The following is a 26077-nucleotide window of genomic DNA, read 5'->3' as shown; positions in this document are numbered from 1 at the left end:
CTGGTCAGTGAAAATGAGGGAAAGAATAAAGAAGCATTAGCACACTGACATGCAAGTGTTCTAACGATAACTGTCCACCCAGTATTGAATGACCACCAAATTAGTAAATTGGATGCTTCAATCAAGTTACTAAAAATGGACAAGGCTATAGAAGTCTCAACTCACATAAATTGTATTTTTTTGTGGCAGATCAAGTTTCTTTTTTTTTTTTGAAGATTGTTTGCAGAGGTTGGTGCATGTTTTATGTTTTCAAAAACTGACTATTGTAATTCACTCTATTTGAGGGGTACCAAGGTGCTTTTAACTCGATTGCAGTTGATGTGGAACATGACTGAAAAAAAAAAAGAACATGGATAGTGTGACTACAACTGAACCCTGGTGCAAGTTCTCTCGCCTAAATTAGGCATGGATACCCCTTATTCTATAACAGCACGCATAAATTACAGGAATGTTCCGATCCACCCATAACCCTCCCATGGCCGCACCCCCTTTTTGGAGCTGCACATAAATATGCACGCGTAAATTTCAATTAATGCCAATTAGCACTGATGGTTAGGGCCCAATTATCGGTCCTAATTGGCTCATTATTCAATGTAATTGCATGCGCAATTTAAAGCTCATTTACAGAATTTGGGCTTATTTTCTCCACCTGTGAAAGGAACAGGACGCCCCTTTTCCCCTGCACAATAAAATAGCACCTAAGTGTATATGCAGGCAATTGCAAAGGGGGTGTTCCCATGGGAAGGGCACGGGCATTCCAGAAAACTACAAGCAGTATTACAGGATCAACACAAATGAATGCCCAACTTGCATGCCAGGGCCAGGATTTACACCTGGTTTCAGTCGGAATGCCCTTTATAGAACAGCAGTGGGCACTGATTTTTTTCGGCATCCACCTTTGGGCGCTGTTTACTGAATTCAGCCCTAAAAGGGCAGTTCTATCAAGGTGCGCCTGCACTTAGGTGTGTCCGACACCGTAAATGCAGAATGGGTGCTAATTATGTGTGTGTTTGCCCAAAGTGCTATTCTGTAAGCTTGTGCGTAAATGCAATAATGCACAATTTAAAAAGGAGCATAAATGTGGAAAAAAAACGGGCAGGATGTGGGAGTGTCACCTATCAACATGCACACCTTATAGAATACTATCAGATGTGTGTGTGTTGATTGATGAATTTAGGCGCCTCCCCCAGACCTGCTATTGAGTCGATATAAGCGGGCACACCTTTTTGGCATGCCAATGTGAGTTTGCGTTAGTATTCTGTAACAGCATCAGGGCCTCATGATGCCATTACAGAATTGGCATTCCCTGGGCAGCACTGGAGCATCAAAAATGAGATGCCAATTTATAGAACGGCCGCCTATGTCTATGGTAAATCCAATGATATTGGGTGTCAGTGTTCCACTTGAAGTTACTATAAAAATCCTATGGGGTTTTTTGTACTCTGCTCTTAGTGTGGAACCACAAATTCATTCCATTGGGAAGAAAGTTTTCTATAAATTGCGTCATCTTAGGCAACTCAGATCTTGTTTGAACAATGAGCACTTTAGAATTCTTGTACCGGCTTTTTTCTCATTTAAATTATTGTAATGTTCTTTACCTTGGGCTATCAGTAAAGCTTAGAACAAGATTACAACTGTTAAACACAGCTGCAAAACTCATCTTCCAGGGTCATAAATATGAAAGAGTTACATTACAGGCAAGGGTCATTTTTAAATTATTATGCTTGGTTTTTAAGATTTTTAATGGATTAATTCCTGAACATATCTTCATCATCACTGTTTATTTGATTATAATCAGCAATATAAAAGTCTAGGCAGTTTACAATACAATATTATCAAACAAACCAATATTAATAAGACAAGGGAAAGATTAAAGTTAGGCTTCTAAGTTACAGTGTTTAATGATATAAATAAATATAGAAAATAAGACTATTATTAAACTTCACATGGTGTTATTTTCTGACTATAAAGGAACATTATGTTCAGCTGCTCAGTTTTCTTTGGCATTTGAAAAGAATGTTCGATAAACTGTTTTCTTACTGGGCTGCCTTGGAATGGAATAACCTTCCTACTTATGTGAAACAAAAACTGGTATGCAATATTTTGATGCTCTATTAAAACCATCCTTTAAAAAAATATTTAGATTTATAGTACTGTAAATTTTCTCCAAGTTTCTTTATTATCTGCTATACTGCCCATCAAAATCTGTCTAAGCAGTTTACACACATATATAACAAATTGGTAAAAGGGAAAATCTGAAAAGAATTCAATAAAGACAAGAAAGGTAAGGAGAATAAAATTCAAAAGTTTCTGCTTAATATAATTGTATTTTATGTTTTCATTTATTTTCATTTAGAGGTATTTCAATTTTATTCTTATGTTACTTCACTGATTCTATTTTAACTGAAATTTTGAAATGTAACATGCCCTAGACCTTATGGAATAAAGTGGGCTATAAGAAAATGAATTAAATTAAATTAAATTAAATTGTGTGTGTAGAGCAAGGCAACGAGAAGTAACGAGAGAAAGTGAGAAAGACGGGATTTGAGAAAGAAAGAAAACAAGGAGACAACCAACGTTGGTGGAGGAGTGGCCTAGTGGTTAGGGTGGTGGACTTTGGTCCTGGGGAACTGAGGAACTGAGTTCGATTCCCACTTCAGGCACAGGCAGCTCCTTGTGACTCTGGGCAAGTCACTTAACCCTCCATTGCCCCATGTAAGCCACATTGAGCCTGCCATGAGTGGGAAAGCGCAGGGTACAAATGTAACAAAAAGATTCTACATGGAATGTTGCTACTATTGGAGATTCTACATGGAATGTTGCTATTGCACTAACAACATTCCATGTAGAAGGCTGCGCAGGCTTCTGTTTCTGTGAGTCTGACGTCCTGCACGTACGTGCAGGACGTCAGACTCACAGAAGCAGAAGCCTGCGCGGCCACATTGGTGATCTGCAAGGGACGACTTCTACATGGAATGTTGCTGCTAGTGGAATAGCAACATTCCATGTAGAATCTCAAATAGTAGCAACAGTGGAGGAGTGGCCTAGTGATAATGGAGGAGTGGCCTAGTGGTTAGGGTGGTGGACTTTGGTCCTGGGGAACTGAGGAACTGAGTTCGATTCCTGGCACAGGCAGCTCCTTGTGACTCTGGGCAAGTCACTTAACTCTCCATTGCCTGCCGCATTGAGCCTGCCATGAGTGGGAAAGCGCGGGGTACAAATGTAACAAAAAAAAAAAAAAAAGAAGGAGGAGGGAGAAGGTGATGGATAGAGTGGAAAAGAGAGAGTGGGCACGATCTTACCTCTACACAAGTTTCGATCTCGGTGAACTGGTTCATGATGGGTAGAATAGCTTCCATGGAACTCCCTGACTGCAGGTCTGACTTGTTTCCTACTAGGATGATGGGAATTCTGGGAAAGTAGAGAAGAACTGTTACTGCAACAAATGACTCATGGCTTACTGACATTTATAGTATAGCTCTCACAATAAGATGTAAAGGCACAAGAAACAGCCATAATTCAAGACCTTCCCACAATGTATCTCACCATCGAGCAGGGTGAAGCAAAGCGGACACATTCAAAAGAGTGTATCTGTTCTGTTCACAAAATAATTGTATAAGATTCCAAAAATATCAACAGGCAGACACACTACTTGTAGCTAGTTTGACTTAAAAGAACACAATGCTTTGGAATTTTTGCCAGATATGAATATAATGCTCTCTCCTGCCATTATTTGTCTGAGGACCGAGGAGTTGTGAAGCTTGCATCAACTCAACACTGAAAGGTTTAAGAACTGCCTCAGATTAAGTGTATTTTGTTCATTGATGGCATGCTGGAGAAATGTTGATACATACACTTTTCAAGCTGTTTCTACATGTTTAATTTGGACACTGTGAGCATCAGTTTCACTTTGGTGGGTAATCCGCAAACGAACCTTTTCCGGAGATGGGAAGATGGTAGAACGAGAGGACATGAAATGAGATTGAAGGGGGGCAGACTCAAGAAAAATGTCAGGAAGTATTTTTTCACGGAGAGAGTAGTGGATGCTTGGAATGCCCTCCCGCGGGAGGTGGTGGAAATGAAAACGGTAACGGAATTCAAACATGCGTGGGATAAGCATAAAGGAATCCTGTGCCGAAGCAATGGATCCTCAGGAGCTTAGTCAAGATCGGGAGGCGGGGCTGGTGGTTGGGAGGCGGGGATAGTGCTGGGCAGACTTATACGGTCTGTGCCAGAGCCGCTGGTGGGAAGCGGGACTGGTGGTTGGGAGGCGGGGATAGTGCTGGACAGACTTGTACGGTCTGTGCCAGAGCTGGTGGTTGGGAGGCAGGGCTGGTGGTTGGGAGGTGAGGATAGTGCTGGGCAGACTTATATGGTCTGTGCCAGAGCCGGTGGTTTGGAGGCGGGGATAGTGCTGGGCAGACTTATACGGTCTTTGCCCTGAAGAGCACAGGTACAAAGCAAAGTAGGGTATACACAAAAAGCAGCAAATATGAGTTATCTTGTTGGGCAGACTGGATGGACCATGCAGGTCTTTTTCTGCCGTCATCTACTATGTTACTATGTATGATTATATCTAATGTACAGCCCAGGTTTGCAGCTTACATTTAGGCTGCTTTTGATAGTACAGCTCTGATATTAGAGCCCCTCCCCACACAGTAACATCTCATTCAGTGTAGAGAGCTGTGTAACAGGATTGGTGTGGTTGCAGTTATTTATACCATTAGCATCTATACCTACATAAAGTAGTTTTGGTGGGTGGAGAGTGGGGTGTATACAGGCTGATGAACTGAAAGACAACCAGCTTTCTCCTATTCTTTCGTTCATCAGCCTCCACGCCCTTCTACCCACCACAATCTGATCTCCTGCCCGCCTCTGTTTCCCCATCACACCTGGAACCCTTCTCTGCACCACCATTCACAAGGGGAATCCATTTTGCGCTGATCTGAAAGGCAAAAAATAATTGTGTAAGGGTCACAGAGTCAAAATTTGTGAAATTAAGAACTCAGCAGCTTAAGGAGATCTCCTCTACTCCTTGTAATCCTGAATGAAGTTGGACTGTATGAGGCGGGAGCAAAATAACACAATGGGATCACTGGTCTCCTGACATCCTCGCTCTCATTACTCATCTTTCTGCTCATCTTACATTATATATTCTGGCCGTTCTCAAAGACATTAGCTCAGTTAAGCTCAGAACAGTAAGTGGCTTCATGGGAAACTGATGTCAAATGCCAAGACAGTCCACAGTATCTACCTTTATATAAAAATGAAAACAAAAATAACTTAAAAAATTAGAAGAAAAAGGATCTTAGACAAGTGTAATCGCTACAAGCACTAGCAGCAAAGCTTCAAATCAAAATTAATAATTATATTCTCAACATGATAAACACCTGCTAAAAACAAAACTAGCAATCAAGGTTCATACTTGAAAAATACAACTTAGTTTAAACTCTGAATGGAACCAGTCTTCAATTCCACAAGGTACAACTTTGGAAAACCTTGGCATTTGACATTACCGTTCAATTTCCACGGCCATTTTTTGGTTTTCTTAGGAAGAGCACAGCACACTCCATACCAGGGTACAGCTGACTTTAGCACTCCTCTCAATGTGAAGCATTTGGGAAGGGACAGGCATCAAATAAGTCTCCACAAGCAGCCTAATAAGAAAAGAGTGCTGAGCTAGGACACAACTGTGGTGCTGAACAGAACAGCAAGATTTCAAAGCCATTCCCATACCTTCTCTATCGTGGCACCATCTGTCACATCATAAACTATACACACTACGTTTGCCTGAAAGAAACAAGAAGGGTTAAGATCAGACTTTTCACACTGGATGTTTTATCTGAATATCTACATCGGGGCTTGTCAATACTTTTGTGGCTATGACACCCCCAACCCCATCCCGGAGGTGCAAAATAATGATGTACCTATAGAGAGAGTCTATCCAGGTCGTGACCCCATTTGGGGTCCTGACCCACAACTTGGCAAATTCTGATCTACATTAAGAGGTAAACAGACACATCTGAACTCAAGCAATGTATCGATCCTTACCACCAAGAACTCACTGCTAAAGATAAAGAGCCGATGCCAGGATGAGCTCTGTCTGCCTGAGTGGGGCTTAGGTAGGACTTGCTCTGTTTCCCAGGACAAGGGCTGATGTCTCAATCCATCCTGTCTGCCAGGAACAGCCCTGTCCGATAGAGAGAGGCTAATGCCAGATTAGTCTTTGCCTGCCAAGACCTTGTCCTAGGGTGCTGCATGATATCTGAAGTGTTGTAACCGTAAAATACTTCTCTTGAAGCATTAGGAAACCACGGAGAATCCGCGTGGCATTTTACGCCTTGGCAACCCACATTCTGGAGAAAAATAAGTTACTAGGCTAACAGACAAGTAAATTTTAAAACATAAACTCAAGTTTTCCCAAAATGGACACCTACACATGGGAATTTTGGGGGAAAACAATTTACAAAGCTATTTATCTAGGCTGAAAATCTCCTTCCACTGTGGAACTGAAAGTATTTTCTGCTTCTGCAGCAAACTCACTTTTAGCTAGGTATTCCCCTGGACCATTTTTAAGTCAGGGCAGTAAATAGCCTATGTGCTTGGCACTTTCAAAAGTACAGAATGCTATTTTATCATCACCACCTCCTTTGTCACCTAGATAAAAAGCAGATGTAAGGTATGCAGGCACTTTTAGGGGACAGTTTTCAAAACTCTGCAGGCAATTGCAAGGATTTTGTACCAATTCTCTTTGAAAACTGCCAAGGAAAAAGTACCCAAAGAGATTTGTATCAGTTTTTTCTGCAGGTTCCTTTTCCATGAAAAATAACATCCATAGTTTTTAAAATGCAAAACTACAGTACATACATTGTTGCTCCCCCTGACCTAACCTCAAGCCCACTTTCTTTTGCTTCACAAGTACCACGCATTGTTGATCACTATGCGTACCTTTGCCTGTGTAAAAGGGTGGATAATTTTGACACAGCCTATTAACCTACGTAAATAGCTCTGAAATTTGTCTTCTTGTGGTAAGTGCATCTTTTACCTAAGGCTTTTGCAGCAATTCTTAAAAAGGAAAGAGTACGTCTACTTTCCTTTTGAAAAGTGTCCAGGAAAAAGTACCCACAGAGGTTTGCACCTGCTTTTTTGTGGGTATGTTTTCCCATGAAAATAGCATACAAAGTTTTACAGTACAAAACAATGCACGTTGTTGTTGCCTCCCCTGCCCCCAGAATGTGACCATGAAAATGTAAATAAAAATACCTGTCCTCCTATAAAGAGTTTTTGAAATAGTCTTATGTAAATAGTGAAAATGATGTTTGAAAACTGCCCTCCCCATTTGCATACTTTATTATAGCTAAGGTAGTTAGTTTCCCTAAGAAAACAGCTACAAACTACATGAATTAAAATGCCCATATACTTTGCAAGAGAGGGGGCTACTCAAAATTGCCCCAACAGTAATAGACTGTATACATTTTACCTTACCTAAGTGTTCATTGAGTTAACCCACAATACCCGGGTTTCACATATCCATCAGCACGCAACCAAACTCTACTAAAAGAATAGCAAACACGCACTATGCAACCAACATCCATATCTCATTTACTTTAAGTACGCACACACATATTACCAATGCTGTGGAACAGCTTGCTACAAAATATCCAACAAGTGGATTCTTCCTGGTAGTTTTGAAAGAAGTTAAAAACCTATTTCTTTGCCCAGGCTTTCAGAAATCCTTAGTTTTTGTGATGATGTTGAATGTCTGATTAAATTGTGTTGTGGGTTTGTTGTTTTAGCATATGTTTTTATTGTATTATATATGTTGTGATAGAGCTCTGTGCTGTGGGGTTCTAAAGGTATCTGCTTAGTCTTCACTCACAGTAACATAGTAAGTGAAGGCAGAAAAAGACCTGTACGGTCCATCAAGTCTGCCCAACAATATGTGCTACTTGTTTGGGATAATGTGGGATATAAATGTCACAAATAAATAAATATGTATACCTGACCTTGATTTGTATCTGCCATTTTCAGGGCACAGACTGCAGAAGTCTGCCCAGCACTAGCCCCGCCTCCTAACCACCGGTGCTGCCACCCAATCTCTGCTAAGCTTCTGAGGATCCATTTCTTCTGAAAAGGATTCCTTTATGTTTATCCCACGCTTTTTTGAATTCCGTTACCGTTTTCATCTCCACCACTTCCCTCGGGAGGGCATTCAAAGTATCCACCAATCTCTCCGTGAAAAAAATACTTCCCGACATTTTTCTTGAGTCTGCCCCCCTTCAACCTCATTTCATGTCCTCTAATTCTACCGCCTTCCCGTCTCCAGAAATTTTAAACATCTTTTTAAGCCTGCTATTATCACTTATTGAAGGCTTTAGAGAAGGGTTTATGCTTATGTGGATGATCTGTTGCTGGCACTTAAAACTTCCCCTAAGGCTGTAGGACTGTCTGGTTGCGGTTTCAGACTGGCTGACAAGCCATCATCTGGTATTAAATATGGCTAAAATTATAGCATGTTGGCTATTAGGTAGGCAGGAGCATCCCTCAGTACTACCTGTATTGTTGGGTTGTGCATGATTTTAGGCATTTTGGGGTGATATTTGATTATCAGCTTTCTTTTACGTGTTTGATTTCCACTATCGTGAAGAAGGGATTTTTTATACTGCATCAACTCAATATTTTTTTTAAGGACAGTGCCTTCCGCACCATGAATAATGCATTATTAATATCTTGTCTAGATTATGGTAACATAGTATATGCAGTAATTATCCAGGCCAATCTGAAGCTTTTGCAGACACTTCAAATAGTGCCAATTGTCTACTGGGGAGGGTGGGGGTAGACATTCAGTGACACCATTATAACAACACTATCAATGGTTATCTGTATTTTACTGAGTTAGATTTAAGCTCCTTGTGCTAACACACAGGGCGTAATATGAAAGACTCCCACCTTATCTTGCTGATATGGTAGTCCCTTATAAGCCATGCAGAATACAGAGATCCGTGGCGGACTGTCAGTCAGAGGTTCCATTGCCATCTAGGGTGCACCGGGACACTCCTCGTAAGTGTGCATTTTTTTGTTTAGTTCCTGCATTGTGGAATAGCCTTCCTAGATGTTTATGCTCGGAAGGACTGCTGAAGAGTTTTAAGGACAATTAAAACTTTATTTTTGTGGTTGCGTTTGGTACATGAGGCTGTGGGTGGATGGTGCTTCCTTGGGTATACTATTTATTTATTTATTACATTTGTACCCCACTCTTTCCCACATACAGCAGGTCCAGTGCGGCTTACATAGTAAAATAAAGCATCTTACATGGTAAAGAATACAGTAAAAACAAGGAAATGTAGGAACAGTATTATAAATTGTGATGATCATAACTACTTACATTATGAAAGGCATTACAAAGGACTAGATGTCGTACTCTCTGCTACTGTGTCTGTTCTGGAATGTTTGCTTGCATTTTCCTATCAATACACTGGAGTTCTTTTCTGATTTCTGTATTTGTAATTTTTTTAAATTTTTATTGTCTTATAGTTTCAAGTTTCTTCAGTTTATTTTTGATATACCACAAATCATATCAATATCTGTCTAAGCGGTTAAACAAATTATTAAAAAAGGCAACAGAAATAATAAAATACAAAACAGGACAAAGAGAAGACAAGATAAAAATAATAGGAACATACAAAAGGAATAAGAACTAAACTCAATTACAGAGCTATGATAAACATATAAAGGGAAGGTGAGTGTGGGCAAACATATAAAGGTGTGCTATGACAAGCGAGTATGAAAATTTTGGAAAGAGAAAAGAATAAATCAGGTTATGGGAAATGCTTGTTTAAAGAGGTGAGTCTGAAGAGCAGTTTTAAATTTCTGGTAAGATAATTCAGCCCTGGGGGGGGAGGGGGGGCCTGGGAGTGAGTTCCACCAAGTTCTACAAAGTTAGGTGGTATAGCAAATGCTAATAATCTATAATCCATTAGGAACAAGTGTATTCAGACTAATGGAATAGAAATGAATAAGGTGAAATAAATATTGGCATATACACTTTTGGCTTTCACCACACACACCTATCCAATGCCTCACACAGCAGCGTGAAATAAATAACCCCAGCAGACCCTGCTCTGTCCTGAGAAGCCAAGCACAGGTCCTTCCGCAAATAAGAACTCTTTGAGCACCATAAAAAAGTGACATAGTAAATGCTGCCGCTGTCTATACTATTCTCGCACTAGTCACTAGTAATGTTTCCACTAAGGAGCGGCCTGGTGTGTGCAAATGTTTTTTTAGTGTGAGCATCAAGTTTTAAAAAACAACAATTTTTGAGCACCAGAATTAGCAATGCATTTCTGTACATAGCTCAGAAAAACATTTTTGTGCACAACCATGTAAAATCTGTGAGCGAAGCTCCTAAAATGTATGAGCAATCACTCTGCTCCGATAGAAGGCAACGTTGGTCACTAGGTCTCACTGCCCTTATTCCTCTGTACTAAATGAAATCTCCCTCCTGTTAGCCATATTGGTCTAACCTCTTGGAGAAGTCACCGTCAGGGCCGCCAAGAGAAACAGTCAGGTCCGGGGCAAGACCCCCCCCCTTCGAGGTGCTTCCCCCGCCCCCTTACCTTCCTGTGTCTGTTCCAGTGCTCCTCCCTCGGTTTGCCATCTCCTGCTCCTGTGTGCTGGGACCCAGGTTATCACGTTAACGCCATCATCCGGATCCTGGCACTCAAGAGCAGGAAATAAACAGACTAGTAAGCAGGCAGGAAGAAACTTCTGCTCCTCCCTCAAAACCTTGCTGGCACCGGGCCTAGGGAATCTTGGCCTCCTCCCTCGCCCCCCCCTCGCCCCCGTCACTGTTTATTCTTTTATTTTATTACAAACATTTGTTATGCTGCCAAATTGTCAAAATGACATCAAGGTGGTTTACAATAACTAGTAAATAAGCATGACAAAAAACAAATGAACCAACCCCCCCCCCCCCCCCCCCCCATTTAGGACAAACTATAAAGATCAGAAACAGGAAAATGCAGCCAAGTATTTTTGCTGCTACTGTTAGGCAACCTGTTACCTCTCCCAAGGATACCTGTCAGTGTAACAATCTCAGCACTGTTCCATACAGGCCACACTGTCCTGAAAGCTTGACACAGTCATGCTACTGGTCTGTAGCTGGCTTTATCTTCCTACAAACACTTAATCCAAAAAGGCTCAAAATACAACAAAAAAGTGAACCCAGACTTTCACCACCAAAATGCTGAAAAGGACTCAGATGTTACCAGATCTATACACCCTGAGCATTCACATCGGGTCAAACAAAAAGATCCAACTGGTAACTACTATAATCATTGACCAAACCCCCCCACCCCTGCCTCTTTATATTTTTAACATTTTGGCATTTCGTACCCCTTTTCACTCCCTATAACCCTACGATTCTGAGTGGAATGGAATATGCAATTTCATATCTAATTCAAGGCCCAGAACCTCCCCTACCCCAGCAATAACATTTCTTTACCTTACCTCTTCCCCTCTTGCCCTTAATATCTCTTTCTGTATCTGTCCCGAATATGCCTGAATTGTGTCAAGGGTTTGATTACTAGTAGTTTATTCCTGGCAACTACCATCCTCCCAGTCAAAGTAGGGAGAGAAATGTCTCCTTTCAAGGCACAGATCATTATCACTCACTTTGGCAATCTCCTCCTGCAGTTCTTCTTCTGTCTGCTCCAACTCTGCAGTAGAAAAAGTAAGAGGCAACATCAACCAGCAAAGTGCTTCGTGCCACTGAATAGACATATATAGACTAAGGTTTTGCAGAGGACACTGACAAGAAACAGCTGTTAATTCTAAACAATTCTGAGTTACAGAGTCAACATGAATGATAAGGGAAGCTCAAGAGAATGGTAATCTTGGGGGGCAAGATGCTATACCCTGTGGTACTGAGCACATCCAGAATGGCAGCAGTGAGGGTGAGAACAGTGATACTGGCATCAATACGGACTTCACATTATGAGGCAGAGAGAAAACCTACCTGAGGAATCAACTATGTGAGTGGGGACTTTCTCCGGAGTGACATCAGCAGGAATTGTTATTTCTTCTGCACGAGGGGGAACCTGCAAAAAACAAATACATTTCAGCAAAGAGGAGGCAAGCAAGCTATGAACCAAGTTTAACAATTTCAGAGAACAGGTATATATCCTCTTTAAGCTACATAAGTCATCAAAATTTATAATCACTTAAATCGCTTTGAATATCAGGCCCACAGTGTCCACAGTGCAAGTTAACTCCCTTGGCATGCCTTCATTTGAGGCCGGCCTAATGGGGAACCTTGGAGAAATAGGTCACCGTCTGCTATAAGACTGGTTGCCCTACAGGACATACCACTTCAATCTGGTGAAAGGAATGCCCTTTCCAAATTCCTCATATTTAAGACACTCTTATGACAGCTGTCTTTTCTTTCTTTCTTTCTTCCTCCTATATTTAATTATTGTACACCGCCTTGCTTTCCTCCAGAGGAAAGGCGGTATATTAAATAACAATAAACTATAACCATAAACCAGGTACTTGTGACCTGAATTGGCTACTATTGGAAACAGGATACTGGGCTAGATGGACCATTGGTCTGACCCAGTATGGCTGTTCTTATGTTATTAAAGAAAAATACAAAAAAACAGGAATATGAGAGATATGAGAGTAAAGAAACCAAGGGCCTGATGTTCAGCAGACAGCGATCAGCATTTTGCTGACTGCTGCTGGTGTTAAACCCAGATATTCAATGCTGAGCCATGTCCGGGCACCAGAACTGAATTTCCAGATTTCCAGAGCTGGCTAACCCATAGCCGGTTAAGTGCAATATTCAGAACACAACTGTCTATGGGTTGCCACATAAAGATAGGACTGTGTTTTATGCGATCATATTTATGCAGTTAACTTGGCTGGTTAAGTGCTAAATATCAGCACATTACTGGCCAAGTGCTGACTCCGCACTCGGAACACCCCCAAAATAGCCGGTTTTCAGTTTGGCACTAACCAGTTATTTTCGGCAGTACCAACCAGTTAAGCGCCGCTGAAAATTAGTGGTTAGCCCTGAACAGGAGATTTAACAGGCCAGGAGCTGTTTCTGACCTGTTAAATTGCTTTGAATATCGACCCCCCCCAAATTAACATCTCATCTAAAGAGAGGTGTTCAAGTCAGTGTGCAAGACACCTACTTAACAGGAAGAAGGGCTCTGGATTGGTTTGAAAGAAACGCACTTAGCACAGCAAGAGTAGGGTAGATGAACTATGAGCACAGTTGAGGGTTGGACAGGGTAGAGCAGAGGTAGGCAACTGCGGTCCTCAACAGCCGCAGGCAGGTCAGGTTTTCAGGATATCCACAATGAATATGCAGGAGATAGATTTGCATACCATGGAGGCAGTGCTTGCAAATCTATCTCCTGCATATTCATTGTGGATATCCTGAAAACCTGACCTGCCTGTGGCTCTCGAGGACCGGAGTTGCCTACCCCTGGGGTAGAGGATGCATGCTATATACAGCAGTGTGTGTCTCTGGATCAAAATGCTTAGTAGAGGGTCTCTATGGATCAGGATGGAAAACATGTGCTTAGTACAAGAGAATGTTGGCCCCTTCTGACCACCACAGTGCAGGATAAGCAATAGATTCCCTCTGGATGACTCAATGTTCTATTAGTGCCCAGATTGCTCAACACAAAGAAAGTGTGTCCCTTCACGCTGCTTGCTGTCTCTGCACAAGTGAGTTTCATTTCTCAGGGTGGACAATTAGTACAGTATAAGGCTGGAGAGCAGAAAGACCCAGTGCTGAGTTAGCAAGTGAGAAAGAGGGATCTGTTAAGCCTTTTCACCCACCTCTTCAGGGAATTCTTCACCCACCAATGCCATGATCAACGAGGTCTTCCCAACTTTGGCTACAGAGAGAGAGAGAGAGAGAGAGAGAGAGAGAGAGAGAGAGAGAGAGAGAGAGATCAGAACAGATTCAGTCTGCACACTCAGACTGATCTACCTGGGCATTTGGAAGCTGTGAATGATCAAATCTGTTATTCCCAGAGTCTGATGAGGGTCCCTGCCCTCAGCTGTCACTCTAGACACTGCTTGTAAAAAGATTTATTCCTTCCATGAGTGAAGTGCACTTTCAGCCATGCAACAGTTTGCCACAGGCTTTTTTCACTATGCTTTTAGGGACAAGGGGTGTGAGAAGCAGACTTTGCTGTCAGCGTATCTTGGGATGAAAGTCAAGTTCTAGGAACTGAATTCAAGCTCGCACAAGCCTTCTGCAATAAGCACTTCTAGCGTTTGATGTTTACCTTTAAAGATCCTACACCTACTGAACAACAAACTTTGTCTTGCAGCAGAACAAGGAAGAATTAACAAGAATGCTGTCACTCCAATTACCTGCTCAGTCTGTGATTTTCTTAAATACCCAAACAGCAGCATTTAAAATATACAGCAAAAGTGCCAAAAATGTAGATTTTATTCTTTTGTTTCTTGCTCGAAGGGTCTTTTTTTGGTTAACAGGAGGATAAAAAAATTGCTAAGTTAAATAAAATTAAATACATTAGATTTCTCTTTCCATGAATATGATTTTCAAACTGGAACCTGTAAGACACAACATATACAGACAATGCTAAAATGACTCTGCTTTATTTCTTTTTTGTAATCAGCAAGACCCTTTGAGGGGCATTTTCGATATGACATCTGTCACGAAATGCCTAGTCACCCACCTGGGGTAACCCTGTGGTCACTTAGAAGGTCTATCCCCAGCACAGCTCAGGTCTGTCTGCACCCGCTGCTTGTGCTCTACACTAGCACCCTCCTCTCACCAATTGGGTCACAACTGCCTCTGGGCGAGTCTCCCACTCTCAAATTATCCCCAGGGATTTCTAGGTTACTGGGGTCACACTCCCAGTGGTTTCACAGTTCCCAGAAAGCATTCACAGACCCAACACACAAACCACCAGGATTCTTTATCAGTCCAGAGAGGCTAAACATTGTTTATTGTCTTTTAAAAATCGAACAGTGGAACAAAATAGTGCAATTAGCAAACAATAACAGGCAACTGAAATATGGATCAATTATAACACTAAATGTTTGCTTACTTCCTAGAAAGTACCTGGGGAGATCAGGGCATATAGCTGTTCACCAGTTATCAAATATAACTGTTTTTTTACAGGGTTTCAGCAAAGAGCTTTCTCTCTTTCTTCTCCTGGGCTGAAACTGAGCAAAAGCCACCACTCTAAAGAATGTGAGCTCCTGGGCCAATCAGAGCCCAGTCAACAAGATTTAAAAGTATATTGCTGTATGCTTCCTGTTTGTGTTAAAGGAAAAGAACATTCAGTTCCCTGTAATAGCTTTAGAGCAAAGAAACACCACCTGCTGGCCAAATAGGAGAAATACACTTCAGGACATAATCAAGGCAGGAAAATATCCAATACATTTTACAGACCCAAAACACTGTTTCTTCACAACGTCTAAGTCAGACTTTGGACGTTTCACGCTAAACATCACAAATCCGAATAGGAAATATAGTCATTTTCGAAACAGCAAAACGTCTATCTTTTTTCAAAAATGGCCACATGCCAAGATGTTTTTGTGCTCTGTGCATTTATCTTTTTGGTCCATTTTCAGAAAAAAAAATCCAAGTGCAAAATGCACACAATCAAGACATTGGGATGTAGGAGGAGCCAGCATTCTTACTAGACTGGCCACACAGACATCCCAGGAGAGCAATGGGGCACCCCAGGGGGCACTGCTGTGTAATAGAAATGGCTTTAATATCTGAAGCTGTCATAGAGGCTGGTATGTAATATTTTTATTCACATCTTTGAGGGGGGGGGGGGGTGATTCCCTCCAGTGGTCATTTAGGGCACCTTTTTGTGCCTTATTTGTTCTAAAAACAGGTCTAGATCAAAACATTGAAGTTTTAGCCCTAGACGTTTTTGTTTTGTTTCATTATGGCTATAAAACATCCAAGTATTAGGAACCCCCTAAACTCGACCCCGAAATGCCCCCTTGTGATCTGGATGCACTGAAGGTGAACTGCATAGATAAACATCTGCAAAACAGATCTATGACATAGTTCAGAATGATTCCCGAGTCACTGGTGAAATGAGAGGGTGAAGAAATGTTTAGCATATAGGGAAGGTAATGGTGAAGAAAAGCAGCAACAGTAACTTGCATTTGTATTTCACCTTTTCCTCAGATTTTCAAAGTTGCAAACTCAACGTAAGAGTTACATTTATAGAACCTCCAAAAGCAGAGGTAAAGCCACCTCTAGGTAGACGATCTGACAGCCAGAACTCTTATCTGAGTGACAGCTTGGAAGAGTCAATACCTACTATAGTAATATGGTTATTGTCAATTACATTTGGGCTTAGCTTTGTCCCTTGATGGAAAGGTGAAAGTTCTGCATTCCAGGTGGAGGGCAAAGCATCATAATCCCAAGGCCCTTGAAATTTCCATAGTATTTTACAAAACTGACTGTAATCTTTGTTGGTTAAATACATTGGAAAGTCTGCAGCACATATAACCACTTGGGGAACAGTGCTATTCGACCTTTCAAGCTTATTGGTAAAGGAGTCTATAGACGTTTTCAGCAAAACAGTGACATTTTCAGAATAGGCACCCGCCACAGAAGTGAAGTGGGATGGTCTCAATCCAGTCCTTGTAGCTATAACCTCCAAGAAGCATAGTTTCCGATTTATCTAAATTTAAGCACAATCCAGAAACTTGTCCATGGTGTTGTATTAATGTATTTATGTTCTTACTTGGATACTAGTTAATCAACTTGTACTGTATTTTATTATATTTAATTATCATGGTTTTTTTTTAATTCCTTTGTATTTTATTGTCATGACATCTTTATATGTTTTTTATTCATGCTTATTTGTTTTAAATCATATATATTTTTAATTATCTGTATATTTGTTTTTATATCATAGTCAGGGGCGTAGCTACGGGTGGACCTGGATGGGCCCAGGCCCACCCAAATCACGACGACTGGAACGGCGACTTTTACCCGAAGTCGCAGCAACGAACGGACGGGCAGTGCTGCGGTAGTAAAAGCAACAAGGAGGCAGGTTCTACTCCGTCCTTCGCTTCCCTGCCCTCTGCGTCCCGCCTTCCTCTGACGTCATTTCCTTTCGGACAGGCGGGACGCTGAGAGGGCAGGGAAGGGAAGGACGGAGTCGAACCTGCCTCCTTGTTGCTTTTACTACCGCTGCCTGCCCGCCCGTTCGTCGCTGCAACTTTGGGAGTGAAGGACAAGGAGTTGGTGCAGCGTCTGGAAACTGCCATGGTGCACTGGACACGTCAGATTAAAGAGGTTCTGAGCGCACAGGAAACTGTGGAGACAGGAGAGAGCTCCGGACCCTTAGAGGAGATTGAGTTCTGGAGGGATCGCTGCAGTGACCTGTCAGGGCTCAGCAGGCAGCTGGACAAGGATGGAGTAAAGCAGATTGAATCCCTACTGCAGCTCTCCAAGTCTTCCTATGCTGCTCCCTTCAAAAAGCTGTCAAATCAAATACAGGATGGGTCCATACAGGCTCTGTCCAACCTCACCTTCTTTTCCATCCTGAAAGGGCCCTGAGGAGCTAGCCACACTAAAAGCTAAGGCAATTGCCAGCAAATTGCCCCACATACTGAGCCTGGTTCGTGTCATCTGGGTCAACTCTCCGTATTACAACACTAGGGAGAGGCTTACAGCCCTCTTCCGCAAGGTGAGCCGGCTTCTGTGTCTCTAATCAGAAGGATTTTGCATGATTTAAAAAAAAAAATTATATACCCCTTGCTCATACCTCTCCTACTCCCTTCCCTCTTCCCATCTCTACCTACCTATCTCTTCTATTATTCTAATATGATTAACCTATATTTTCTCTTTCAATATTCTGTATTCCATATTATTATGTAAGCCGCATTGAGCCTGCCATGAGTGGAAAAGCGCAGGGCACAAATGTAACAAAAATAAAATAAATAAAAATACTTATATAGACAGTGCGTGCCCACCCATATTAGCTCTGGGCCCACCCAAAATCTCAGGTCTGGCTACGCCACTGATCATAGTATATGACCGGAAGCAGACGGGCTAGTCCCGTCGAAACACAGCCCCCATATCAGGTCTGCTACATGTTTGGTGCTGAATAAACTTTATTTGCGTTACATTTGGCTGTGAAGATTTCTTGGTCCACCCCTACTCTTTGGCTTTCTGTTGTATTAATGATAAAACATTCAACAATGACTCCTTTGGACTGGTTAAGAGTAACAGCAGATCATCAATAAAGGCCGAAACAACATACCTCCTCACTCCCAATTTTCAAACCCTGAGTCAAGGCAGCTTCCTGCAATGCAATAAACAACGGCTCCAAAAGAAAAAAATAAACAATCGAGGGGACAGTGAGCACCCCAGTCTCGTACCCCATCCCAAAGGAAAAAACTCAGATATGTGACCATTAACCACAACTGCTGATAAGAGATTGGTATATAAAATGTTTTATCATATCCACATAATAACCCCCCAAACCATATTAAGTAAAACAAAAAATCCCAATTTACACAATCAAATGCTTTTTGAGCATCTAGACTAACTAAAAGGGCAGGAATTGTGTGGGAAGCACTACGTCCCATAGCAGACATAAGTCGGCAAACATACCACACTGCCTGCCAACCTTGTACAAAACCCACCTGGTCAGTATGAATTACACTGGGTAAGAAAGTGGCCAGCCTAGTAGCCAATATTTTAGCAATCAATTTTAACTCAAAATAAGAGAAATAGGTCTATAGGAGTCTAGTAGAGACGGATTCCTACACGGTGGGAAAGCACCATTCATGTATACCTGCTCAACATAAGCAGCCAAAGACAGAGAAATATGATCTTGCAGGAAACCAGGATTCTAAAAATCCTATACGTTTTCCATCCAGGATTCTCTCTGGCAACTCAACCAACTGGATATTGTTTCTCCAAGCTCTGTTCTCGAAGTCATCCGCTTTTTGCAAAAGTGCCTCGGTCTGCTTTTCATTGCAACTCTGCTTATTTTCCACAGTTGCCATCTTGCCGTCGATGGCACTAACCTGCTGCTGAGTACTGTCCAGTTAAAGCCCCACACCAACAAGTTTCTCATGTGCTGAGTTTATTTTATCGAAAAATTGCTGCAACTTGTGGTCTATCACTGCTTCCACTGTTAAACAGACCTCAGCGAAAATCTCGGCTGTCCATTCTGAACTGACCGACTGGCTATTGGGGGGGGGGGGGGGGGAGGGGCACAAAAACACCCCATCTTAGCTTCTCTCAGTTTGGTGCGCTCCTGATCTTTCCGCACCATTCTTGTGGCCATGAGAAAGTGCATGAAACTCCCAAACCAGGCTAAGCTACGGTGAACAATCAGCTGGACAAGAGGAGCAGCACAAAGCCGATTTTAAAGCAGGTAAACCACAACAAATTAAGACATCAGCAGAGCGGGGAGACGAGCAGATCCAATCAGCAACTGCTCAAGAGCATGGCTTAACCAGAAGTTGATGGCAGATAAAATTTAATGTGGAAAAGTGCAAAATGATGCACATTGGATAGAATAGCCCAAATTATAGCTACATGATGCTAAGTTTCCACAGTAGGTGTCACCACCAAGGAAAAGGTTGTAGGGGTAAGTACATAAGTACATAAGCATCACCATGCTGGGACAGACCAAGGGTCCATCGAGCCCAGCACCCTGTCACCGACAGCGGCCAAAAGAACAAGCAATTTGTCCCGCCCATCCTAAAAATACTGTATTATTCCCTCGTCCATTCAATAACATTCTATGGCTTTTTCCTCCAGGAAGCCGTCCAACCCTTTTTTGAAGTCCGCTAAGTTAACCGCTTTAACCACCTTTTCCGGTAGCGAATTCCAGAGTTTACGTGTTGAGTGAAGAAATATTTCCTCCAATTCGTTTTAAATTTACCACACTGCAGCTTCATCGCATGACCCCTTGTCCTAGCATTTTTGGAAAGTGTAAACAGACGCTCCACATCAACCCATTCCATTCCACTCATTACCTTATAGACCTCTATCATATCTCCCCTCAGCCGCCTTTTCTCCAAGCTGAAGAGCCCCAGCCTCTTCAGCCTATCCTGATAGGGAAGCTGTCCCATCCCCTGTATCATCTTTGTCGCCCTTCTCTGCACCTTTTCCAATTCCACTATGTCTTTTTTGAGGTGCGGAGGCCAGAATTGAACACAATACTCGTGGATGATACATTAAAACCTTCTGCTCATTTATTACGAAAAGAAGAGAGAATAAAATGGAGGTTGCGTTTTGAATATTGTGCACAATTTTGGTCACCACATCTCAAAAACATGTAATGGAACTGGAAAAAATGCAAAGGGTAAACAAAAATGATTAAGGAGGTGGACTTGGAGGAGACAGCTGAGGGGAGATATTATTGAGGCTTGTAAAATCCTCGAATGGAGTGGAACCGACTGTTTACCATGTCAAAAAGATAAAACCAGGGGACACTCCATGAAGTTACATAGTAGACATTTAAAACAAACATGGGAGAAAATTATTTTTTTCATTCAATGTATAATTAAGCTCTGGAACTCACTGACAGAGCAAGTGATAAAAGCAGTTAATGTAGCTGGGTTTGAAAAAAAGGTTTGGACCAATTCTGGGAGGTAAAGTTCATAAGATGTTAAAGTAGACCTGGGGAAAAGCTACTTTTGGCACTCTAAAGGTACTTGTGACTTGGACTAGCTATTGTTGGAAACAGGATACTGGCCTAGATGGACCCTTGGTCTGACTCAGTACTGTAGCTCTTATGTTCTTACACATAAAGGGTATGACTAACTACGATGTTCCTGAATTAGATTACTATACCCAGGGCAGTCGCTGGACAAAATGGTATAAAGGGCCAGAATGAATATGCATGAGATAGATTTGTATACCAAGGAGGCAGTGCATACAAATTTATCTCATGCTCCTGAAAACCTGACTGCCTGGGTGTGGCCTAAGAACTGGGTTGAGAACCTCGGCTTTAGGCATCCCCTTTTAGGCTCATGTGTTTACAGACTTGAGTCAAAAGGTCAACTCAGCATCCTGTGCTGTTGGTCCACATGCACACACTTTATCATAGCTGTAATTATGCCCTACCACGGTTTATTTATTAATTTATATTCTGCCTAAATACTAGGCGGATCACAATAAAAAAAATCCATAAAATCTTTACACATACAGAACAGTAAAATTACACATAAAACAGAACGTAAACTGAAAAGCTGTCCCTCACTATACCTGTTCTCCCATTACACCAGAGGATATGTTAGAAAAAAAAAATAGGTCTTCAACAGCATCTTAAACTGGGTCACATTCGTGGCCAGAGGTTAAGTAACCTGTCAAACTATTCCACAAATGAGGGCAGTTGCATTTTCTACTGCGGGACCACGTTTCTGCATAATGCACTTTCTCCAGAATTAAAATTTCCAAATATTTTGCACCCATTGAATGCAAAGTACGCACTGGTTAATACACCTTCAAAATCTGTGAAAAAATACCAGGGAGCTGTCTCATTAATAGTCTGGTATATGAAACTCAACACTTTGAATTAAATCTTGCTAGGCACAGGCAGCCAATGAAGCTACTTCAAAACTGGAGTTATGTACATGTAACTAGAAGTTCCAGTAATCAAACATGCTTACTTCATTTTGGACAAATCCCTGCAGCAAGCAGTGGAAACCCCCAGTTACAATGCGTTGTAATAATCCAATTTACTGAGCACTAAGCTCTGAACTACAGTCCTAAAGTTATAACCTACCAGCATCAGTTTCAATCTGATCAGCAGATGGAGCTGGTAAAAAGATGAACATACCACATGTCCTATCTGTTCTTGCATACACTATCTTCAATTCCCAAACTCTTCACACATTTCTTCACCGGAAGCCATATACCCAGAACCCCAACATTCCTATCTACACATCTACACACCAGCATAAGTTCTGATTTTTCCACATTCAAAACCAACTGGTTATCTCTCATCCATCTCCCAATCTTCTTCAAAACACAACTCTAGCTGTTGAACACACTGACCCCATTTACCTTGTACAGGAACCCCCGCCCTGCAAATCAGCCCCATAAAGCTGATAAGTCACTCCCAAATCCCTAAACACCTTTCCCATCGGGGCCATGTAAATATTCAACAGAAGGGCTGACAGTGCTGACCCTTGTGGTACTCCCATAGACACAGGGTAAACTGGAGAGTCTGTCCTTCACTTGCATTGATCTTCCTGTCAAATTCTACTACTAAACATTTCTAAAGCGCTGCCCGGGTTACGCAGCGCTGTACAATTTAACAAAGAAGGACAGTCCCTGCTCAAAGGAGTTTACAATCTAAAGGACAAAAAGTGAACCACTCTTAAATGCAACCTCGTAAACCAAGCCCAAACAATCTCTTTAACAACACATCAAGTTTCACAGAATCAAACATTAAGGAAATATCTGTCACCAAACAATATTCCTCTCATCCACACCACAACTGACCCAAACTGAAATAAATCCAACCCACCAATCCGAGCAACATATTTTGCTTGGAACAGAAATCCACAATGACTCGGATACCCTTGCAGTATACAACAAATTCCAGAATGACTACTTGTATGACATCTACTCTATGCAAGTGTGCAAAAGCACATATAGAACAATTTATTATTTTCAGTATTTATATACCACCTAGACCTAAGTGGTTTACAATTTTCTTTTTCAGATACTGATAAAAAGATGGACATTAAAATAAGTTTATTTTTCCATCACTTTTTAACTTATTGTAACAACTTGTCACTACTGGTATGACCTTTTCCCAATGGATTGTATTTCAGTAGTCTAATGATAGTTTTTGGTGCGCTTTTGGGCTATTTTCCTATTCTATTTATAGTATAAATTTAAGTCACAGTGGTTCTCAAGTCTGCTGGTCAGGTCAAAGAGTAAGACTTTTGGCTAGAACAGTTCCCCCCTCAAGATTACATCTTGGTATATTGTACTCCGTTTCTACCATTTGAAATCAATACTCTGACAGGGCTTGTGAAAGATCTAGGACTGGGCTCCAATCTCCCTCCTTGCGCTGGGTCACCTAGTACCTCAGAATCCTTATATCTATCCCCAAACTGATTTTTTTTAACATACTTTAAATCTGAAAATTGATATGCCTCCTATATTTAAACCGATCACATGCAAAATACATATCGCACACCTATTCATTATACATCTCCTGCAACCCGGACCTATTGAGCTCCAGACTGCAGAACCCTCAGCCCAGTCTCAACAGGTTTTCAGAATATCCACAAAGAATACTGAGTTCGATTTGCATGCAGATCTATGTCATGAACATTCATTGTGGTATCCCGAAAACTTGAAGCGACTACTAGATCCAGGTCCTAAAAAGAGGCGTGCCTTTGAATTCGTTCCGGGTTTTCAACTCCTGCTCCACACAGCATGGGCTTCTGTAGAGGAGCAGAAAGCCCGGACTAACTCCACGGACCTCCAGTCTGAGACTTGCTCGAGGCCCGTTCACACGGCAGCGGTTCTCACCCTCCCCCAGCAGCAGGATTCGCACGTCTCGCCTCATGTCGCCGCGATCACCACTCATCCCTGCTGCTCCACTGCCACTCTCGGGATTCCTCAACTCACGGTCCCCGGCGTGAGCAGCACTACTTCCGGCATCCCCATAGATTCGTAATTACGTCACTTCCAGGGCCGACCATAGCAGCCGAGCCAAGCTGCACGTCAAATTGTAGTAGCACTCAGCCGGTGATAGGGGATATTTGTGTCTCCAAAGACGAACGAGATGATGTAAAGCAGGTTTTCTCTTGCGGCTGAGAAATTATAATAGGCAGAAAGCGGGGCAACCCCAAACGTACTGCTTGTACCGATGAACTTGAGAACTTCATGTGAGAAAGGTGGCGCTCCGGGAGATCATAACCATTCGGTCCCTCGATATCCCTTCTCTGAGTTTTACCTTACAGCCTACAGATTGACTGCCTGCCAGAGAGTGACACGGGGACAAAGTTTGTCTCCATCCCCGCGCCCATGGGGGACGGTGTAAAAGCCAGATCTGCGGGATCCCCTAGATCTTTTGCTCCCCCATGCATAGGAGCCAACTTTTCAAAATGATTGGGGGTGCTGAAATTTTTTTTTTTACAGGTGGTGCATTTCCCACTGCACCCCCGCCCCCTCTCCTCCCCCCTCCCCCCACATTCCAGCCCCCCCCCTCCATCCCTCCCAGTTTCAGGCTCCCTCCTGAGAAAGCACTGCGATTTCCAGCCTCACCAGCACCACAGGGATATGGGTTCTGTGACATTATTGGGTTCAAATGCTCACACTGGATTATGAATCAGCAAACATACTATTATTCTTTTATAATAAATTCACCAATAACCACCTTTGTACAAGCTAATTAGACTAGGGGGCCCTTCTACTGAACTACATTAAGCTTTAGGCTTAACACACTGTAATGCAGATTTATATGTCTACACACCTAACTAAATAACCTTACCTACGTCATCTGGGGCTGGGCTGGCACCTTTCCCTGTACCTCGTCCTCTCTGGCTCACTCTCAGTCTCTGCCCTTCAATCCGGACCGCTAGTAAACACACCACTGACCACACAGCAGCTGCCTTCGTGCTCCCGAGCTCTCCTGCAGGCTGCAGCATCCCGCGATTCCCGCCTATGCGGGACAGGAAGTTGAACAATGACGCTGTGCAGGGCGGGCCATGGCAGGGAGCATCAGGGACTGGAGCGGGAGCCGGCCCGGGACTCGGGAGAGACAGGACAGGAGGACCGAGGACATGATCACGCCGTCACGCGCGGTGCCACCAGCCCACCCCACCACTGCCTAAGTTCGGGCTTCGGCTTTGCAACGGTGGCTCCACTTCGGGACCGGAAGCTCCTCTGTGCTCTGCCTCTCTGTTGCAGGATGGTGATGATTGATTGATCATCCCGCCTATGCGGAACCGGGAAGAGCAGAGCCAGAGGGAAAGCTTCCGATGGCGAACGAAGGCAGTATCTGCACACGGAGAGTCAGTCCAGAGCATTGAAGGAAGGAGCCAGGTAGGAGGCGGAGCGAGTGGGTGGACGGACAGCATAGGCGGTCGGTGGCCCAACTGTTTGGGGAGGCTAAAGGGGGCGGGGTTAGGGGTGGGGCTTAAATCCATAATTGTCTGATCACACACAGAAAAAAAAAAATAAATGTCACAATTAATACCTTTTATTAAATTTAGATATTAGCTATGTATCATATGTCAAAGAATAAAGTGGTTGCTCAAAGCATATACTAACCACAATCGCTCAACTGCAAAACACTATGCACAACTTTGTGCAAAAACACACTCAACCTTACTGTACCATAAATATTACACTAGGCAGAACCTAATACACCAATATACCACCCATACAGAAAATGCAGACCGTCAACAATATTGAAACAAGGGATCATAATATCACAATTCTCATGTAGAGCCACAAAACATCCTAATTCATGTTTAATGTGGGATAAAATGTCATAAATAAGTAAATCAACTTTTAATGTTGAACACCTAATTCTCAAAGTGGACATATTCCAAACACTATAATGAAAATAAAATGATCTTTTCTACCTTTGTTGTCTGGTGACTTTGTTTTTCTGATTGTGCTGGCCCAGTATCCGATTCTGCTGCTATCTGTCCTCTTAACTCCGTTTCCAGGGCTTCCTTTCCATTTATTTGTTTACTTTCCGCCTTTCTTCTTCATTTCTTGTCCTACATCCATAAGTAAAAGCTGGGTCCTCCGCAAACTTGACTGTCCAGTGGATCCAGCTTTTGCCTATTTTCTTCATCCATGTGCAGTTTTTCTACTCTCTTCCTTTTCCATCATCTCATCTCCTTCCTCACTCCTCCCTCCCCCTCCATGTCCAGCAACCCTCCTCTCCCCCTGCCCTCCCCTCCATCCACCATGTCCAGCAACCCTCCTCTCCCCTTCCCTCCATCCAGCAACCCTCCTCTCCCCTTCTTCCACCATGTCCAGCAACCCTCCTCTCCTCTCCCGTCTGCCCTGTTTCCTTCCTGCTCCCCCCCCACCTTTAAATAT

The 26077-nt window shown here is 42.5% G+C and overlaps 1 protein-coding gene across 1 annotated transcript in view; it reads right to left on the bottom strand.

Moving 5' to 3' along the window:
• Positions 1-24666, bottom strand: part of RHOT2 (ras homolog family member T2) — a 67561-nt gene extending 42895 nt beyond the window's left edge. The window contains exons 1-8 of the mRNA XM_030212198.1: positions 24617-24666; positions 23546-23667; positions 13852-13910; positions 12017-12098; positions 11674-11717; positions 5737-5790; positions 4893-4945; positions 3303-3411 (exon numbers count right to left, since the gene is read on the bottom strand). Coding sequence (XP_030068058.1) covers positions 3303-3411; positions 4893-4945; positions 5737-5790; positions 11674-11717; positions 12017-12098; positions 13852-13910; positions 23546-23667; positions 24617-24666 — 573 coding nt within the window. The remainder of the gene's footprint in view (positions 1-3302; positions 3412-4892; positions 4946-5736; positions 5791-11673; positions 11718-12016; positions 12099-13851; positions 13911-23545; positions 23668-24616) is intronic.
• Positions 24667-26077: the final 1411 nt, after the last annotated feature.

Source organism: Microcaecilia unicolor, chromosome 8 (assembly GCF_901765095.1).
Source record: "Microcaecilia unicolor chromosome 8, aMicUni1.1, whole genome shotgun sequence".
Classification (NCBI taxonomy): domain Eukaryota; kingdom Metazoa; phylum Chordata; class Amphibia; order Gymnophiona; family Siphonopidae; genus Microcaecilia; species Microcaecilia unicolor.
Note: the sequence above shows the minus strand (reverse complement) of the source record. Positions and strands in the feature narration are given on the sequence as shown.